At 38.7% G+C, this 19,656-nt stretch overlaps 1 protein-coding gene across 2 annotated transcripts in view; it reads right to left on the bottom strand.

Moving 5' to 3' along the window:
- The window catches only part of SOS1 (SOS Ras/Rac guanine nucleotide exchange factor 1), a 42,664-nt gene that overhangs the window by 14,862 nt on the left and 8,146 nt on the right, over positions 1-19,656 (bottom strand). For both annotated transcript variants that reach the window (XM_074536927.1, XM_074536928.1), the window contains 9 exons: positions 18,677-18,802; positions 16,388-16,519; positions 15,684-15,848; positions 14,038-14,247; positions 13,449-13,592; positions 11,639-11,749; positions 11,431-11,529; positions 1,461-1,588; positions 25-680 (listed from right to left, as the gene is read on the bottom strand). In XM_074536927.1, the coding sequence (XP_074393028.1) occupies positions 25-680; positions 1,461-1,588; positions 11,431-11,529; positions 11,639-11,749; positions 13,449-13,592; positions 14,038-14,247; positions 15,684-15,848; positions 16,388-16,519; positions 18,677-18,802 (1,771 nt within the window). The remainder of the gene's footprint in view (positions 1-24; positions 681-1,460; positions 1,589-11,430; positions 11,530-11,638; positions 11,750-13,448; positions 13,593-14,037; positions 14,248-15,683; positions 15,849-16,387; positions 16,520-18,676; positions 18,803-19,656) is intronic.

The raw sequence follows: 19,656 nt of genomic DNA, 5'->3' as shown, positions 1-19,656 counted from the left end.
GGCTGCACAAACCAAGTGCCTCACCTGCATACATGTGGTATGTCAGCCTCTCGATGAGCTTCACAACAGTTCCTGCTTTGATGATGGGGATTCCAGATTTGGGCTGCATGTTCTCTTCAAACACAATATTCTCTTCAGAGTCGGGTTCTGCGAATCTATAAAGCTCAGGATTTGGAAATCTCATCTGCTCCTCTTTTTCTTCCTGTAACATTGTTACATCCAACATCCTTTCCAGCGTGCTTCTATATTGCAAAGATATCAATGCTGCCATCCAGTTGTTTTTCTCTTCAGCTGATTTAGCAGCAAAAATAACACTGTTCTCATCTTTTAAGATGATTTCAAAAGCATGTCTATACTCATTAGTGTCATCTTTATCATTGATTTGTACCTTTCGCATGAAGAACTTCTCCTTGAGTCGATATTCTGCATTGCTAGCACCAGGGAGTCTTGGCTGGCCATGATTTGACTTACAGCAAATCATCAAGCCATCAAAGAGGAATATGTGTCTCTCGTGCTTTGCTCCTACACGTGTGAGTGTTCCTTCCATGATGAACTCGTTACAGCACTGTCCAATGTCTTTACCCTCCCAACCATCAATATTTTTCTGGATTTCATTCATTTTCTTAATTGCTAGCTGCTTCCCCTTCATCTGCTGAGTATAGAACCGGCATGCGGATTCACTTCAGTGGAGGATGGGAAAAAGGCAGCCTGTTAGTACACACGTTTTTAAAATAACACAACCACCACTAACACAAAAACACTAGATCATCCTTCTGAGAAGTGAGGATTTCACTGAGAATGCAATTTCATCATTCAATATCAGCACCATTGCAAAGTCTTGACTAAAGCATCTCATCTGATAAATTTTCACTTATCTTCAGCAATAGATGTTTTACCTAAACACAAACAACCAGAGGCAGGCAAGCTGTGAGTGCTTCTTAGCCCAACAAGTCACTCACTTCCATAACCAACAGAACAATTCTAGATGGCATTAATTTGAAACAAGTACATTCAGAAAAAAAAAGCTGTTAACTACATACATGTTCAAGCCTAAAGGTTACCCTTGGCAGCACAAAAATTGTCTGGCAACAAAAATATTGAAACAATTTTAAGAATAGTTTCAAATTCAAGAACATTACCTTCTAACCACACAGAAAGGTACTTTTAGAATATTTTTAGGTGGATATTTATTATCTGAGCACAATTAACCCACCAAAGCTGCAACTTTCTACTTACCAGTGAATTCTCAGAACGTCTCAACTACCAGTTTGCAAGGACACATAGAAATTAGAACTGTTTTAAAACAATAACAAATTATCTTGGCTTTGATGTCACTTCCTCTGAAAAAGCAGGCTTGTCACAAACTATTTTGTTCATTGTTTACTAAAAGAGGAAACCGGGAGCCCTGGATTTATAGCAAAGCATTAAGAGCAGAGAGCAGAAAAAGCGGAAACGTTTACCTAAGCCTTCGCTTTGCAAGGCTTTTGGAGCATATCCGTTCCATACTGCTTTGAAGATTTAGCAGGGCAGTTATTGCTTGCTTCAAGCACTCCTTATCCTCTTCATCCTCACTTTTTTCTTCCAATTGCTGTGAATATTGAAAGTCAAAGACAGGAAGTGTTACAAGCATTTTGGCGCGTGCAAATCCAGAAGTTTGGCCCAGGAAGAAGAAATCTACCTTCTGCTGATTTTCCATGCTCCTGCTTGTTATAAAAGTTAATGGTAATAACCAGGTGTGTTACTGACACAGGTGAGAGACAACTCTCTGCTAAGAGCTTAATCTCATTAAAATACAGCACAGTCACTAAGGTCCCCCAGATACAAACACACTCACATGCAGTATTTATCTCAAACTGGTCTGATTTCCCTTACAGCTCCTTAATGGAACCCATTTCAGGTGTTAAATCTTAAGAAGAACAAGAAATGAAGGAGATCCCCATACACACCATACTACAGGACAAGATCAAATCAGTCCATAACACAAACATCCTGGAACAGGCAAGCTGGACCCAAAGCTAAGCAGAATTCCTTCATCACATCTAAAAATAGAAGATTACAAGGACTCTCACCTCATGAATAACAGCCTAATTAATAAATCAGGTGGAAGGGGACCTTGGAAATTATCTCAAGCCAACCTCCAGCACAACTGCAGAGCCAACATAAATCAAGTTGGCTAGAGCCACAATTAGTTTTGAATCTAAAAACTAAACTAAAACTGGATAAGAAGGGTTAACACTTAATATTTTGTGTCTAACTACTGTTATGACAGGTAAATTTTAAAAAACAAGATCTGCCATGTTTAAGATTGCTCAAATTGAAGATTTGCATCTCAAATCTTCATTTAAGCACTAAAATGTTTCACGTGAGAGAAAAAATAGGTGACTACAGTTGTGGTTTAGATGTCAAACTGGAACAACATTTGCAGAATTATTAACAGACAAGCATTTTAGACTATTACACACCAAGAATTAGCTCCACATGATTGAAGGATTTGTTTTGCGTAGAAGTGAAATGCAGGTCAGCATGAACCAGAATGAGACACGCTTGCAAAAAGTAAAATTGTGCTGTTTGATTCCAGTGTAAAATATAAGTATTGTCCTTAAAAATCCAACAGAGCACAACAGTCATGTTTGATATTTTAATGGGTCAGAGAACAGCACTAATTTCCCCCTAACTAGAGTTAATCATTCAATGCAACAGCTGTCAATGCCAAAGACTACTTCATTTGTTTTCAGCCATAAGGATGACCACAAAGTTTATTCTAGGCAGATTTGGTTAATGTAGTGTCATCTCTTGTGCTCTCAACCTAAGCAGCATTAGGTGGGAGAGCCTACTTGAGTAACAACCACTGAAACAGGTCTGAGAATGCACCACAGCAAGCATTACTCCCCAAAAGATCTTAGGGAGATGACATCATCCAAGAAGGAGCAGACTACCCTCTTTATATTCCTCTACTCTCCAGATTTAGGGAGGCATCATCTCCCCTTTGCTTCAGTTCTGCAGATCTGGGTTCAGAGAGGATTTCAGACCAAGGAGGGAAGTCCACCACTGGCAGAAGTCCTGAAAGAAATCTTTGAAAAAGCTGTAACTACCTCTAAGATTTTGCATCTTTCCTGCTCAAGGATTCAGAGAAGGCTCTTTCCCTTGTGCGCTGCCTTTTTACAAACTTCCATCAAAACACTCTGGCTGGATTTCCTACAATTTCTGGGTTGCTACTCTTCAGCAGTGGAAGAGATTGTTTAAGCCATGTCTCCTTGAAAATACGCCTTACTAGGTCCTACAATATTCTGTACATTCTCCTCAGAAACAAACTAATAAAGATTAACATTCATTACTGCAACGCATTCTGCTCTTATGCTGCTTTTTACAGCAAACTCTCTCCAGCTGCAAAAATGTTGGTATTTATCCATGTCCCAAAGCAAAACACATATAGAGAAAGCAATTAATACTTAGAAACTAAATCAAAATCCAGTGAGTGTAATTTTGCTCCAGGTTTAACATTTAGAAAGTGCTGTGCAGAAATGTGTGTTCTCTTCTGTGTAACACCAACACAAATGGCAAATCAAGCAATACTCTGAATCACTATGGAGACACTTCTCTGGACACAGGAATTTGGAAGTTTATATTCCAGCATGGTACTGTACAGTTACCAAAACCAGACTTAACCAGAACTCAGTGTAAATTACAGCAATGATTTCATCTTACACTGCCCCTGGACAGTTCAGAAAAGGTGGAAAGTGAAATGGCATAACTGGAAAGCACCCAGAAAGTTTCTCTGCAAATCTCACTCATTCTTCTATAGCTGTGCAGTGCCCCCTAATGAAGAAACCAGGGAGATGCTAAGTAAGTGGTAAGGGGGGCTTTGTTTGTTTTGGGGTTGTTTGCTACTGTTTGGTTTTTTACAGAAAGTGCACTTACACTACAAAATATATTATAATATTATGTGAAGGAAGTGCAGACTTCTGATTATCAGTAGTATTATAGAGACTGTGGGTTTTAACAATCTTATGAGAAAATATTAGCTTATCATTCATGTGATTCACAATACTCCAGGCACAAGACATGAACATTCAAGGAAAACAAACTTGGAAAATAGACTGCTAAGGAAGTTTTTAACAAAAAGAAAGCGGTCTACATTCTAGGCCACAATTTCTGAAGAGACACCAAGAAATGGAAGATAAGGTATTTTGTTCTACCTGCTGCCTACCACAAGGATTACATATTTATAAATTCCAAAGAGATAGAAAAGAAATCCTTCTCATGCAATGCACAATTAGACTGTGGCAGTTAACCTCTTACAGTGTTAGAGAAGCATCTCTCTGGAAATACAATGATAGAAAATACAGAGGAGAACCATAGCAGCAGGTGTCATGACAGATAGGAAGTCTTGTACTTCAGGGTTTGCATCACAACCTAGACTTCTGCCTTCCCAGAAGACGAAGTCCAACCACTGAAATTTGTAAACTGCAAGTTCCCCAGTTCCTCTGGGAATCAAGACCACAGCTTCAATACACAGAAGACAGAGCTATTTTGTAATCAACAATAAAAACCAACAGGGTTTCTTCTCTGAGCAAGGCAGGCAGGTCTGCTGGCACTAGGCCATAAACCAATCCTGGAAGGTGGCTCAACAGCACAGATACTTGAGAGCATCCTCTGACTTTCTGTAATTCCTAAAAAAACCAAAAAAAACTCAGCCCAAAGCAGCAGAGTACTGGGGACAAAAGAAAATGTTCTCATATCTAGAAACTCTGAATTTTTAGAAAGCATCAGGAAATAACCTGGGACAGTAAATGGGGACAACTGCAGGGAACACTATGCACTTCTGGAAAATGCTAGCAGACTAAAAAGCAACTCACACTTGAACCTTGAAGGAAACTCCACATGCCATATTCCTGAACATACCTACACAGCTTCAATACACTGAAATTTGAAAAGTCATTTTGTTCTCATATAAACTCAGACAATCTTGAGCACAGTGCAGTAAAAATATTCATACAGTTATGTTTATTTAGATCTACATTGCAGCAGAAGTGTCAGTTGCATTGACAGTGGAACAGAACTTAGTATCTTACTGAAGCAATGATAAAAACCTTTTCTCCACTCAAAGTTTAATTATGTCTTCCCAGTATAATTTTTAAAAGTTACATAAAATAGCACATAACAAATATCAAACCTCAGACATCAGACAATTAGCTACAAAAAGCCTTCAGCATTCTCTTGGAAGTACATTTTAAAAGACACAGAAGCTAAAAGGCCCTCATCTTTTATTTCATGTTATGTTTAACTCATAATATAAAATATGATCAACCCATCAGGAAGCGTACTGGATAAGTAAAGCATCAAAACAGAGGAAAACAAAAAAGCATTTAAACTTTTAGTACAAGGTTCCTTGCTCCTTCACCTCTTTACTATGTGACTTAAAATAGATCCTAAATATATGGTGAAAATTCAAGTACATCAAATGCCATCTGAGGCCAAAAAAAGGTAAAAACATTTGGGCTAAAGAAAGATATGAATTTAAGGAATTGTTACTTTGATTACCCAATGTGAACATTCTTATTTGGGAAGGGGTGTGTGTGTATGTGTGAAATTAAAATAATTATGTTTTAGAATTGAATTACATTACTCTTAAGTGCCATTCTGAAAATCAGGATGGACACTGAGGAGAAGTCAGGAAGACCCATTGAGAACTGTTCACTACACAAGTCTGTCAGCTGATGTTTCACCAAATCAGCAGCTCAGAAGGTTTTTTACATGGCCAATTTGCCATTAGCATTCCCATAAAGGGGTACAGCCTGTTGGAAGACCATATTTCAGATTTGCTCCAGAGCTACAGCACCCTGCTAAGTGTTTTACCTGGTGTCTCCTCAGCAGGAAGAGGTGAAATTTTGCTCTCAGTTTCGATGCTATGTAAGGGGAATGTACAATTTCAGAGATCATTCTGAGAAGCAAGGGTAAAATCCTGCTGATTTTAAGAGGAACCCTGGTGGTTAAGTAAAAAAAACAGCAGGTGAAGTGAAATGAAACAGCAAATGACAAGAACAAACCACGAATGGTGTTTGTTGTTCCACTTGTGTTTGTTATTTCCTTGTTTCCCTTGAATATCTTGAAGTATTGACAGAAAACATAAACCTCCACTGTTACAAGAGAAACAAAGAAAGCTGGCATTGGGACTAAATCCAGAAGTATTTCCAGCAAAGAGATGCAAACATATGGAAGTCTCAACCACTGCATGACCTCTCTCCAAGGAACTGCCTTTTGTACGCAAGGTGGCAGGAGAAGAGGACAGGGAAATACACGATGGTTTTCAAAAGATTATGCAACAATGCAAGTGTATCAGAGACTGTATCATGACTGCCATAGTCACAAAGACTAGGAGCTGAAAATCCCAGCTAAAGTAAGCTTCTTAACATTCAGTCCTCGATGGATTTTGTCAAAACTTTTATTTAGCAGGGGAAAAAAAAAGAACAAAATTTGTGAAAATTCCTGTAACATCCATCTATTTCATGGGAGCTCAGCCTTGGGTGTTCAGCACAAACTGCTGCCATGAAGTTGAAGTGCTCTCTACCATCACTAACAGCAGCCACCGAAAAGTGGGAACAAATCAGTTAATTCAGCTCTTCCAGCTCCCACAGGACTACAGAGCGTTTGCCATGCAGGTGACTCTGGAAAATTGATTGGAAAACAGGACTTTGGAACCCTACGGTTAAACACGCAAGTGAAGCCGTAAGTCTGGAGTTCAGGACATGCTTCATTTGACTTCCCAGAGAAGTCTGGCCCTGTGATACCCTACTCCTGCCTCAAGGGATCAAAGTACAGCCTTTGCTGTTACAGGGCCAGCAGGATTGACTGACACAGCTCAAGTGCCACTGAGGACTGCAAGGCAAAGGGTCACAAGGAATATTTTATGTTCACTTTTGTTATATTTTATCCAGGTTTTGCAGAAAAGCAATTTTAGAAGGATAACAGAAAAAATATTCTCAGAGGTACCTATTTAGAAAGGAAAGAAGAGTATTAGAAATTCATAGACAATTTCCTGGAAAGAGATATCTGCTTCTCAAAATCCCAGATACATCCTGTGTGTAAGGAAAAAAACCCTACGAAGCAAAACATGCAACCCCATTACACCTCCACAACAGATGACACAAATCACTGACAAATGAAGTGACACCCATGTGCACAGATTCATCTGATACAAACACAGGAAACACATCAACAAGTGCCACAGCTAGAAAGAGAATTAAGGACCAATTAATTCAATTAACAATAACCAAATTTCTGGGAAAAGTGCACACACATCCACAAATGTGTGACAAAGTTTTATTTTTCCCTATCAGCTTCTCCCTTTTGGCTGATGAACATACAACTGACTTAAGGCATAAACTCACTAGCACTTAAAGGAGAAAAGAAATAAAAATACTGTCAATGAAACCCCACAAGCAAGAATACAGAATCTCATTTCCTCATTTCACCTGGCTGTATCAGCTCTGGCTTCTACCACATGACACAACTTCTGTACCTTTACAACATTCCAGCTGTAATACAAGTCTTTTTAGCTTAACAATATGAAGTTTCTTAAATTTTTTACCTACTGGCACATTCTAGGAAACCTCTCCTTAGACTTCAGTCCAAATTTTACATCACCCCAGCTTTTTCTCCTAGAAACACCCAAATACACCAGGTAGTCCTTATCACACACTAGCAACAGTTTGGTCAAGCTACACTTTCTTTAACACACAGACCTCCATCTGTTACAGAGACCCAGAACTACACATCATCTCCAGTGGATCTAATAAATCATCCACATCTGCAGCTACACAAAGATATGTAAAACTTTAATACTTCTGCTTTTGATTTATTTCAAATGGTACTCTGCATACAAGTTACTGTCCTTGGAAAGAAGCACTGAAGAAAAAGTGATTTCAGGAAGTAAAATCTTGTGCTGATATTAAGTGAATATTCTAGAAATAATTCACAGCTAGTTCAAGTCCATGATTTACTGGTTTTAGCAGTAATTAAAGGATACTTTGCAAATTGACTGAAGCAACAGAACCTGCTAATCACAGTGCTCATACTGAAGACAAGCAGTCCAGACAGTGTTGTGAGACAATGATCTATAATTGCAGATATTGTAAAACCTTTGCAGACTGACAAAGTTCAACTAATTAGGACTTTGATTCTCCACCCTGGGCTGGGTTACACCACTTACAGATGGCATTGCAAACTGCATTCACTCAATTTGTTACAGTCTGGAACACAACACTGGGTGAAACAAGGATGAGAATCCAAGTGAAGTCAAAGCCCAAAATACTTTGGGATGTGCTGCCCAATAACACACACAGCAAGAAACTCAGGGCATCAAACTCAATATACTCTAGTCCTAAACTAACACTGTACTACCGTGTGCCTCCTTCAGCGACATGTAACAAATGTAATACCAACAGGTTGGGAAATGGAGAGGTTATCATCTTGAAAGACCTTGCCAAACCAGAATTATTATTTTTACCATTAGCATGGTGGAAGAGGAAGACAAAAAGGTTCAAGTGAGGAGTATTTCTACTTCAGCAGAATTGCCAGTCAGTAAAATCTGAAAAGTTAGTTATCATCTAAGAACAAAGTTTGAGAAAAAATAAACATAATAGATGCTGCTGTGAAATGAAAGTGTCCTGAGATTTTTAGTATATTATAGACAGAATTTTAATTAAAATAGAAATATAAAAAAATATTGGCATTAATTTAAAATATTAAAATATATTAGCAAAGAGATGATAGTTACCATTCCTAAGTCATGGGACACAAGTCTGCACGTGGCTTAAAAAACCCCAACCACACAAAATCCCTACCAAGTTCTCCTGTTGCCCAAAATATACTGTTTTATATAAACAAAGTTTATATATGCTTTGCAGCATTTCTACCTGGAAAAAAAAGAACTTTAAAGTAATCTATTCATCCAATGAAAGAGTATCATACATACATACATATGTGCAGCATTTGAAACAGTGCCCAATTCAATTCAAAGGTGTTGAAAACCTCATTCTTCAATTACTAAATATCATATTAATGCTTCTGTGATTTAGAAAAGCTCATTTATTATCTGAACATCTGCAGAAAAGTGCAGTTTCATACAAAGCTGCTATTTTATATAGTTCCTATATAAAAGTTTGAGGACTTTCATGTTGAAGGAAAACACAGCTCTTAGTCCTATAGTAATTACCCAACAATGTAACAGCAAGAATATTCAGCTAAAAATAGAACATGCATTTGTGCATTCCTGGTACCCTGTCCAACTTCAGGAAGGCTTCAGTTTCTAAATAGGATAACTTTTAGTGACTAAAAATTTACTTTTTTTGGTAGTCTGGGTAGTTAGAAGGTAACTGAAATGCATTTTAAATAGATAACTTCAAAATATGCAACATTATAGAAGACATCTCAAAGATAAATGCTAACCTCTCCATCCTTAAGTATATCTATATTCAAGAGGAATCAAATGTTTTTTCCACATGCTACTTTGCCAACATTTTGTCTCTTCATAACCAGAAGTCCATTGTCATAGCATTTTAAAGTTGATTATTCATAGACATGCTTGCAATCACTAACTCAGGCCTCTCACCACACAAGAGAATTCAATACCTTGTATCAGTGAACTGTCAGGATGATATAATTGCACAAATATCCTTCTGTGGCAGATAAAAATCAAGCTGGAATCTGTTCAAAGATTCCAGATATAAGGAAGAGAATATTACTGCTAGCAAAGACTATTTGAGGCAGGGATTCATACTGAACTACACACTGATGTACTCATTGACAACTGAAGATGCTGCCACCAGAGATGACACCTCTCTCTTCATGTGCACCTACTATCCCTCCCTGTGTACATGACATGTGTGTGCTGAGACCACAGTGACAGGTGTCCAACTAAATGTGACATGAGCAACACAGTGGGAAGAAAACCTGGGAGCTTGTTATCAGATCCAGAATAAAATCCAGCACAACAACATCAGAATGACACAGGGTAGAGGAGTGTGTTTCTGTGTGTAGAGCATGAATGTGAAAAGAAGAATTTTTCACAAAGCAGAGGTCATGGTTGCAAAAAGACTGATAAACTTTGGAGGAGAGGGGTCAGCTTAGACTCCAGCCTGCCCTAGGAAAGGCAAACAGGCTGCCCCCTATTCCATAGGCACACATGCTCTCCTTTCCCCCCTAAAAGTGCCAGTGGCAAGAAGCAAGGCAGTTGCCTGGGTGTCAGACAGCACCAATCCTTCATGCTTTGTCCATTAGGTAATACAGTGCCATGTTCACGTGGAAGTATGCAAAGCCCTCAGTACTGCATTTTGACACTGTGAGATAACAGCATGAGCAGACACCTTATGTCTGTGCAGGTCTTTACAAAACACAAACAAGCTGTGTCAAACCTCCCTTCCAATGGACTGCCACAAAAGGAAATGTTTCATATTTTAAAGATGTCTGAAGTCAGACCAAACCCATGAATGAGACAAACAGATCAGGCACACATCCCAAAACTTTTCAAAAAGCACGTTATACATGACATGCTATGTGACAAAGATGTACATGTTGATCTAAATCACTAAAACTGAAGTTACAACTGTAGACACTTATGCCCAAAGATCAACTACTGGCTTATCCAAAGACAACCAACCAATTCAAGGAAACACAACACATTTCTTAAAAATTGTTTTGGTTTTTTGTTTGTTTGTTTTTTTTGTTTTACTTCTGATCCAAATTTTCATAAACACTTCTTTGGAACACTGTATATCTTATGAATTTCCATTAAGCCCAAAAGAAGCTCCTATAGGAACATTTTCCTCAAAATGCTTTACAGTCCTTAAGGATCATTATGCAATACTGACAGGTGACCCAGAGTAACATTCTGCAGCTATTATATCTGTATGTTATTGTTACCCTATCAATGCAAGGTCTAATTACAAAGAGCCCAAGTATAAATATTAACCAAGCCTTCCCTTTGAAGGAAAGATATCACCTTTACAATCCTGTGGGAAGTGCACTGCAAGAACACTGAAGCTTTTATTAAAATAAAATGAAGTCTGAAGGAGAATCTTGCTGTGATTTCAAATTTACAAAGTATCAGCTTGACATTTTCTGTAATACAGCCATGTGCCATCACCTCCTAGCACTGTTGAAACAGTCATTCCAAGAATATGAGTGTGTAGATCTCTACTACTTTCTAGACTGATAGATAATTTAACAGAAATAATTATCAGCTGATATTCAGTTAATTATAGCATCCACCTGCAGAGCACACAGCCTGCTTTTCTCCCAACACAGCAGTTTAATTATTCACATTCTAGTAAAAGATTTTACACCTGAGTATCCAAAGCTCTCACCTAACACTGAGAACCATGAAAAAAACCCCAAATCCCCAAACACATCAGATTTACACAATATTCTTACTTTTAGCAGTTCAAAATAATGAAGACAGTGGTAAACAGGGGCGAGGAGGAGCCGGGGTAGAACATACTGGACAGCTTCTTTAAAGCCTTCACCTATTGACTAGAAACAAAAGAAGTTTCAGTCTTAAAGCAATACAAGTACTGAAGCAATAAGACAATGTAATTAACACAGTAATATCAGCAACACGTCTTATTTAAAGGCAAGTTACCTGTAAATAAAATGCTGCTCCTGGCTTTGATAACTGACTTAGAAAATGATCATGAAACCCGGGTCGTAAAATATCTTGTGCATATGATTCATATGGATCAAATGCTAGTTCCTAAAAAGAGACACAGAATAATTTTACAATCACAGAATCCCAGAATGGCTTGGGTTGGAAGGGACCTTAAAGCTCTTCTAGTTCCAACCCCCTCTGCCAGGGGCAGGCATGCCATCAGTTTACAAAACTGGTTTAACAGCTAAGCTTCCATATTTCTTATAGACAATACATATCCTATATAGGAGAGACTTTTCTGCATACTTTTTCCAAGAGAAGTATCCATACTTTTACTCATGGATTAAATCAGCCTAAAAGAGATTTCTGGAAGTTAACTGGTCCAATTCTTTGTTTAAAGCAGTGCTCACCTCAGGGCCAAAGACAGATCCATTATTCAAGCTGGCTGACAATGCTCAGGGTCTCTCATCCTGCTGAGTTCTAACTCAAAGAACAGAGGCATCAAAACCTCTCTGGACAGCCTATCCCAATGTTCAATTATTCTCATTGCAAATTTCCCCCTCTCCTCCCAGTATCTAATCAGGATTAATCTTCTTGCCATTTTCATGTTCTCTCACTCATCTTACAGTTCACAACTGAGAAGAATCAGCTTTGGCCATCCTCACACCTTCCCTTCAGGTAACTAAAGACAGCAGTGAGATCTCCTGCTTCAGCCTTCTCAAGAATCAACAAACCTAGCAGTCTCAACCCTCTTTCTGCATCAACTCCTTAATCATCATGGCAACCTTCACTACAAGCCTATCTTGCCTATCCTGTACCAGAAAGCCCAAAACCAGACACAGCACACCAGATTTGGTCTCAAGTTCTACCCAGAACTGCCAGTGCCACATTCCCTGATACAACCTAGGAGCTAGTTCACATCACAGAACCCATCACAGCCAATCTCCAAGGATCTCCCAGCCCTGGCAAGCAGTGCTGCTCTTCAGCTGAGACACTGCATGGGGTTCTGTGTTCCCAGGTGCAGAATTTCATTTGCCTTTACTCAACTCTAAAGAGGCTCCCATAGGTCCATTTCTCCAGCCTGTCAGGTCCCACAAGCAGCAGCTCTGTCCTTCTGTGTGTCTCCCCACAATTTGGCAGCACCTACCAACCTAGATAAGGCAGACCTCCTTCTACAACACCAATACAGACATTAAACAGTATTAAACCCTGAGGAATGCTGGTGACCTTTGTGCTGCTGATAACAATCCTTTAAAAGCCTGACAGCTCAGCCAACTGCCCATGCTCTACAATCCAGGCTGCAGCTCCCCCATGCTATGACAGACTGTGCTGAAGGCCCTGCTTGGTTCAGATAAGAGATAATAACTGTTCTTCCCTTTGTCCATGCACACAGCCATCACTCTGAAAGCACTCAGCTGGACAGCTACAGTTTGTCCTTCAGAAATCTGTGCTGGATTCTGCCAACCACCTTCTAGTCCTTCACATGGCTGGATGTGAAGTCCAGGAAGACATGCTGATCTTCTCAGGCCCTGAGAAGTTTCTAGTTTTACAGGAACCTCCTCATCATCAGTGTTGAGGTTTTTTCACCTCCACTCTCTGAACTTTAAACTGCCACTCTAAAAACTGAGATTTAGAGACTAAAAAGATAAGAGCGCTTTAAAAAATGAACAGTCCCTTCATCACAGTGGGGTTGTAAGAAGAGATCTGAAACCAAAGAAAGCCAGATGGAACAGAGATCTAATTACAAGTATTAAAATATGAATAACAAAAAACCCCACCAAAACACACAACACCATTATCTTACCTCTGCCATATCTTCAAAACAGCTGCCTACTAGTGGGTGAGGACTACCTTCATCTGTCATTTCAACAGTGTCCTCTATATGACCCAGTAACTTCACACTAAGTTCATGGATGTCTGATATACGACTAAATATATTTTCCACATCCTGCAACAAAACAAGACAAAAGCCAAATGTGCAAAGCTACTCTGTTCTGATGTGAAAGTCAAGAACTTCCTTAAATAGAACAAGAGTTTACAATAATTTTATAATATACTTTTTCTGTGATTTATGTAAGATCATAAAATGTATTTTTAAAATAATGAATATATAAAAATATATCAAATGTACACTATTGAAACATGACAAAGAGAAGTGACAGATATTAAAATTACAGTCCTGTAAGTGAACATAAGCAAATGGGAATGTTTCTTCCACAGTCCTACAAAACCTGCAAGCGCTCTTTTACTATTTCCATATCAGAACTCAAGAAAAGTGCTTTTTCTACTATGATACATTAAACACAACAAGAGTTAAGTTCGGGAAGTATCCACCTATATTTATAGATATGATAGTAGGTGCCTTTTGTGTCTGTGGTTGGTACAATACTTACATGAGATGAAAACAGTTTGGAGTTGGAGGCATATGGCTCTCTAAAAACTCTGATAATGAGATTCAGTTCCCTTATATACTGTCGAACTTCTGCCATAAATGACTTCACTAGGTCATAATAGGTTTGCTCCCCTGAGGTGGAGGGTTCTTCATCAGATAAAGTTAGTGCACTTAGATCTTCTACATCTTGATGGAACATATCCATTAATACCTAGGCCGCAAAGAGAGGGAAATCCACAAAATGAGAATCTTCTCCAGATTGACTAGTTAAGTTGCCAATAAAGACAGCCATTTTAAGTTGCCAATAAAGACAGATATTCATATTCCCATGAAATCAGACTGATAAGCAGTAAGATTGATGTATTATCACTCTGCAGTCAGGTGAGCATTACAAAACCAACATCCATTGCTATGAATTTGCAAGTCATTATTTGCAGTGGCAATTTCTGAAGACTCCCAGTCACTTAGACCAATCCAGGCATCTCTCCAAGAACATGGTCCTAAAATCAATTACAATTTTAAAAGGTGAAGTACCAAAACCAACTAGCATTTAGCTGTGTTCTATTGTTCTGAATCAGCAGTACACAATCTAAGTTTCTGAAGATACTGTCTGAAGTTAAAAGTTATGTGTATTTTGGCTTTTCAGCTTTAGCTTCACCAGGAACTCACACATGATCATGCTAAGAGCCCTGTGATCTACCTGCAATGAACACTGGCCCAGTTTCTGTCCTTAACTGCTGAGCTCTCTTGTTAAAACGAACCCTTGAGGAAGGGCAGAGCTTCAGAAACCAGTCCTGTTGCAGAACTACACACACAACAGGAACTCTAAACACTCTGACTACCAGACGTCCCAATTCATACCCAAGCAAGATTTAGCAAGCAATCAGTAACTTAGAAAGTTCTCAAGAAAAGTGGATCACTGAACACTTCCTCCAAATGTGGGGTGTGAGCCAGGAGTCATTACAATGACTCTCTGCAAGCAGAAAAATGCAGGACATTTTGCACGAAGCCCTGCTCTGAAGCTCTAAGAACAGAAGGTGATTCACGTTTCAGAGTCAGTGAGTGTACACAGAACTTGGGCTAAAATGAGAATCCCAACTAATTCTGGGGAAGGGGACATTACAGCACCACCACTGTAGGAAATCACATGGAATAATCCAAGTATTCAAGGAGACCCCACCATTTCTAACTTTCCTTCACAGATAGAGTTCTAGCACACTGCTAGGAGATTCCAGGCTGTGTTCACCAGGCCCATGTCTCACTACTAAGGAAAATTGGGCTGAGGTGCTAAGGAGATGGTGGTTTTGTTTGACCCACTGAAACACTACTTCTTACATGCAATGCAGTCTAAAGTTAGTGCTGCTTCACAGTAATTTTTAAAGTATTCACATGTTGCTGACATTAGGCAGGTACAATCAAGAGAAAGAGAAATTTAACAAGCACAAGCAGGAGCTTTATAAGCTCAATTAGCTTTCTGGTAATTTTGTTCCATTACTGGAACCATATTTTATTAGTTTCTTTAATTTCGTTAATTTCTTCTTAGAAGATATAATATTCCATGTACTCACTAAGAAAAAGACATTGTCCTCTCAAAATTACCTATAGATTTAGTTGTTTGTTAACTTGACAAACCAGAGTTGTGCTTACCTTATCAGCACACATTGCTACTTTAATATCTTGTTTTGTAATCTCATAATGTCTTATATTCCGCACATAATTCCCAACCAGCTTTAAGATGTCTGCAGAAATGTATTCTAACACTGCTACTATGTAAACAGACACTTGGTGGTCAATTTTGTAGCCTAGAACTTCCTGAAAAGAAAAAAACAAAAAACCATTGCACTGTTACTCCATCGATGAAACAGACATTGCAGATTACAACTCAAACCAGTCAGTAAGCTTAAGACCCTGCTCAATAAAGATTCAGCACATACCCACAGCCTATTTTAGAAATAGAAACACAGGAGTGTGTAGGCCTAGACAAGAAACAGTCACATTGGAGATGCTGTTCTATTAAATGTGGAAGTGCCAAGAGCCAACTAACTGTCCCAAAAACCTCACTTAAACATTTAGGGCTATTTCCACGAGTTTCTTTCTCAGTCATGGAAAATGAAATACAAAAAATCAAACTTATACAATGGGTTCTTGGCCTTGTTTGTCCAAGAGAGAATTGACTGATTTTTAACTCAGAAATAAATAAATTCCATTAACTGGAACACTTAGAACTACACAACAAACACAGATATTCTTACGTCTTGTAGTTCACAGTTCAGGCAGCACACAGACATTATATAAAACAAGGAGGATGATCTCTATCTGTGTTCTGAATTCAAGATTCCATAACTGCTTACCTTTAACAAGGGATGGATTTTCTCTACCGGAAGAGATAACGGATTCCTTCGTTTCCTCTTCTCAATAGCAGACTGGGCATCAGCTATTGCCCACTTGTCAATAGGATGGGGGAAACTTTTTTGGACACGATCCTTAAGACAAGAAAACATGACCAAGGAGTAAATGCACCATCTGAATGATCTCAGCAATGTAACTGTGTTATCAAACTGCTTTCTATTACTTAACAAAGAAATGGTTGCTAATATTTGTATTTCAACTATAAAAGCTTATACAAGATGTGTGAATGTTATCATTTTGGAACATGCTGCTCACCATGTGCATAAGGCTGTTTCAGGGTATCATTATCAGAGAATTATCTACTGCTCAAAATTTAAGAATTAAGCTGCAACTGAAGGCACAGTTTGCTCCCCTTGTGCCTATGCCTGGTAACTCAGTATTTGAATACATGACTGCATACCTGACACTTTACTCCCTGCACAGGATAATCACTGAATGAAATGATAACAGGCTTTTTCTTTTGCCTTTACTGATCAGCACGTGGTCCAGTCTGAACACATGCAAACCATCCCGATGATGACAATGAACATAAGAGAAGAAAATGTCCAACAGCACCCACATGTTCTAAACCAGTTTCAGGCTACAGGTGGGCCAGACATGGCCTAGTTTATTTACTCCTTCCAGCAGTGCCTGAGGACACCTGCACACTCCCATGCACTGAACAACTCTCCTGCTGGAACTCATACACAGGTCTCTGGAGGTTTGAAAGCATCACCATTCTTTTTGGTAGCCCTAGTACCCACAGATGCCAGAAATTTATTTTCTCACATAACTTTACATTTTGTTTTTTCAGACCACAGTTCCCACTGACTGTTTCAGTTGCAAGTTCTCACTTACGTAAATATGGCTCCTGTTTGAGTAACCATGAAATGAGGAAGACGAAGTTAATGACCACTTACAGAGAGCTGGCACAGGAAAAAGTACACAAACAAAAACTTTCTAACAAAAAAAAAAAAAAAAAAAAGACACAATACTATTCTCTAAAGGTAATACCCAACTTTTCAAAGTGCAGGCTTTTTTTTTCCTTCACAACACTTTGGCAGAATGAAAGCAGAGGTCCTACCAAAAAAAAGTCTGATTCACTGTCTAATGCCAATTCACACTCCTAGTCTGTTGACTGAACAATGAAGGTGTCCCAGGGGAAAAAGGAATGTGTTTGACCATATAATTAAAAACAGCATCACAGTGCATGATTTTCACATTTCTCCTGCCTTCACAGCCATAAGACTCATAATACAACACTTTGTGTCAAGGTTTTTGTCAGTGCTGTTTAAAACAGCATTAAACAACCTTCCCCAAAGCTCCTGTCTCTTGAGCTGCCAGACCAGAATGATGTTGCAAAACAGGTCAGCCATTAAAGAGGACACTGGAACACCACTGGAGGTGTCAGTGTTCAAAAGGGAAGAGGAAGAATGAAATTCATCAATCTTGAGCTCTAAGACAGCCACATTTTTAAGGGTTTTTTGTGAGTGAGGTTTTATGTGCCATTAGTCCACTTTGTTCAGAACGTGAGGAAGGCACAGGCCCTGGCACCAAGCACTGGAAACCAACAGGCACACAGACTGTAGCCTGGCACCAAAATCTTTAAGCCATGGTTAAGCACCAAGTGCTACCAAGGTACTCATGGTCCTACAAATTTAAGTGATCCAGCTTCACTAATTTGTTCCTCAGATGCAAAAACTTCAGCTCAATCTCTCTTCTTAAACATCAATCTGCTCTGCTCAGCAGCAGAGGCTGCAGATCTTTGAAGAGGCAATGGCAGGAGATGAGGTCTCTGTACTGAGAAAAGAAGTGCTCCTAAACTCTTCCTGAAAAAGTGACTGAACTGTTTTTGTTTTAATTTCTGGGACAGCAGGGGATACATCAGCCTAAATTACCATGCTGAGAAAGCAGCACAGACCCCCAGACTAAGCAGCTGTAGTTTGCATACAATATCAGTGGGGAAAAAATGGTTTTTTGAAAGGAACCAGTCAGCTTTTTACACAAAACTTACACTTACCATCTACTGAAAAGTAATACAGCACACAGTTTTGCTGTGCATTGAACAATAAATTAAACTGATATGAAAATGAGTTATTAGGGAACTCAGCAGGCTTTATGCAGAAGGCTGTGCTACATAAAGATACATAATTACTGGTTTCCTTTTTGCATTGTGAAATGGTTAATACAGTAGCTTTCATGCAATAGTTCAAATTATTTGCAATAACATTTGTAGTAAGTGTTCTCTATACCTCTACATCCAGAAAACTTCTTGGTTGAGCTTGACACAACATATTTAACAACTGAAGAATTAACTCCTCCACATACTGCAATGCATCTTCAGTAGAGGAAAGCTTAGGATGGACTTGCACCTGAACCTAAAGGAAAGAAGAATTCAAGATTTGAGTTTTGTTCTTCCCCAAACCACATGCTTTACTTGCAGAAAAAAAAAGATGACAAAACCCAAGTCAAACAGCCCAGAAAAACAATAATGTAGCTCTGTTAAGTCCATCAGACAAACCTGAGTGAAACCCTCACACCTGACAGAGATATAAATCTCAAATGCTTTACATACTCAAATCACTATAAATTGCATTTAATGTCAAGAAAATGGTTAATTAATAACTGTGCTTAACAGTGCAATTAGAAAAACTTTTAAAGCCTTTGCATATACTTATCTCTCTCCACTAGCTCTTTAACCACTGTTTTTGCAAGAAGTTTCAGCACTGGGGGTTCTCCCCCTTTGACACAAACCATAACAACAAAATACAGAACATCTTTCACAGAACACACTACAGAAACAATGATTTCAGTAGCATTCATTATTTCAAATGATTGAATTCATTCTCAGTAAGCACTCATAAGACTCACTCAGAAGTTTGTTTCCATAGTGTTTTTTAAAATATGTCAGACTCTACAGTAAAGAAAAAACACTTCAAAAAGGCCACAGTGTTGTCCTGGCATTAAGTGGCAGCTGAAAGATTTTGAAAACTTGGTCACAATATGTTTACCTGTGTGTCTAATTTCTTACTGGTGCAAATTCAACAAGGAACAATCACCCTTGCTCGTTCAATTTTTTTTTTCAGTCATGTAACTTCTGAAACCTGAGGTTTACTTTTCCTTTGCACTTCTGTAGTTCACAAATTAGCACAGTTTTAACCACCCAAAATTTCAGGTACACAAAGCTCAGTGCTTCAGAGCCTAAACAGACAGTTTAATCTCAGTTCTACAC

The sequence above is a fragment of the Zonotrichia albicollis genome, chromosome 3, assembly GCF_047830755.1.
Source record: "Zonotrichia albicollis isolate bZonAlb1 chromosome 3, bZonAlb1.hap1, whole genome shotgun sequence".
Lineage (NCBI taxonomy): Eukaryota > Metazoa > Chordata > Aves > Passeriformes > Passerellidae > Zonotrichia > Zonotrichia albicollis.
The sequence above is the reverse complement of the archived record's forward strand: the minus strand, read 5'-3'. Positions and strand labels throughout refer to the sequence as shown.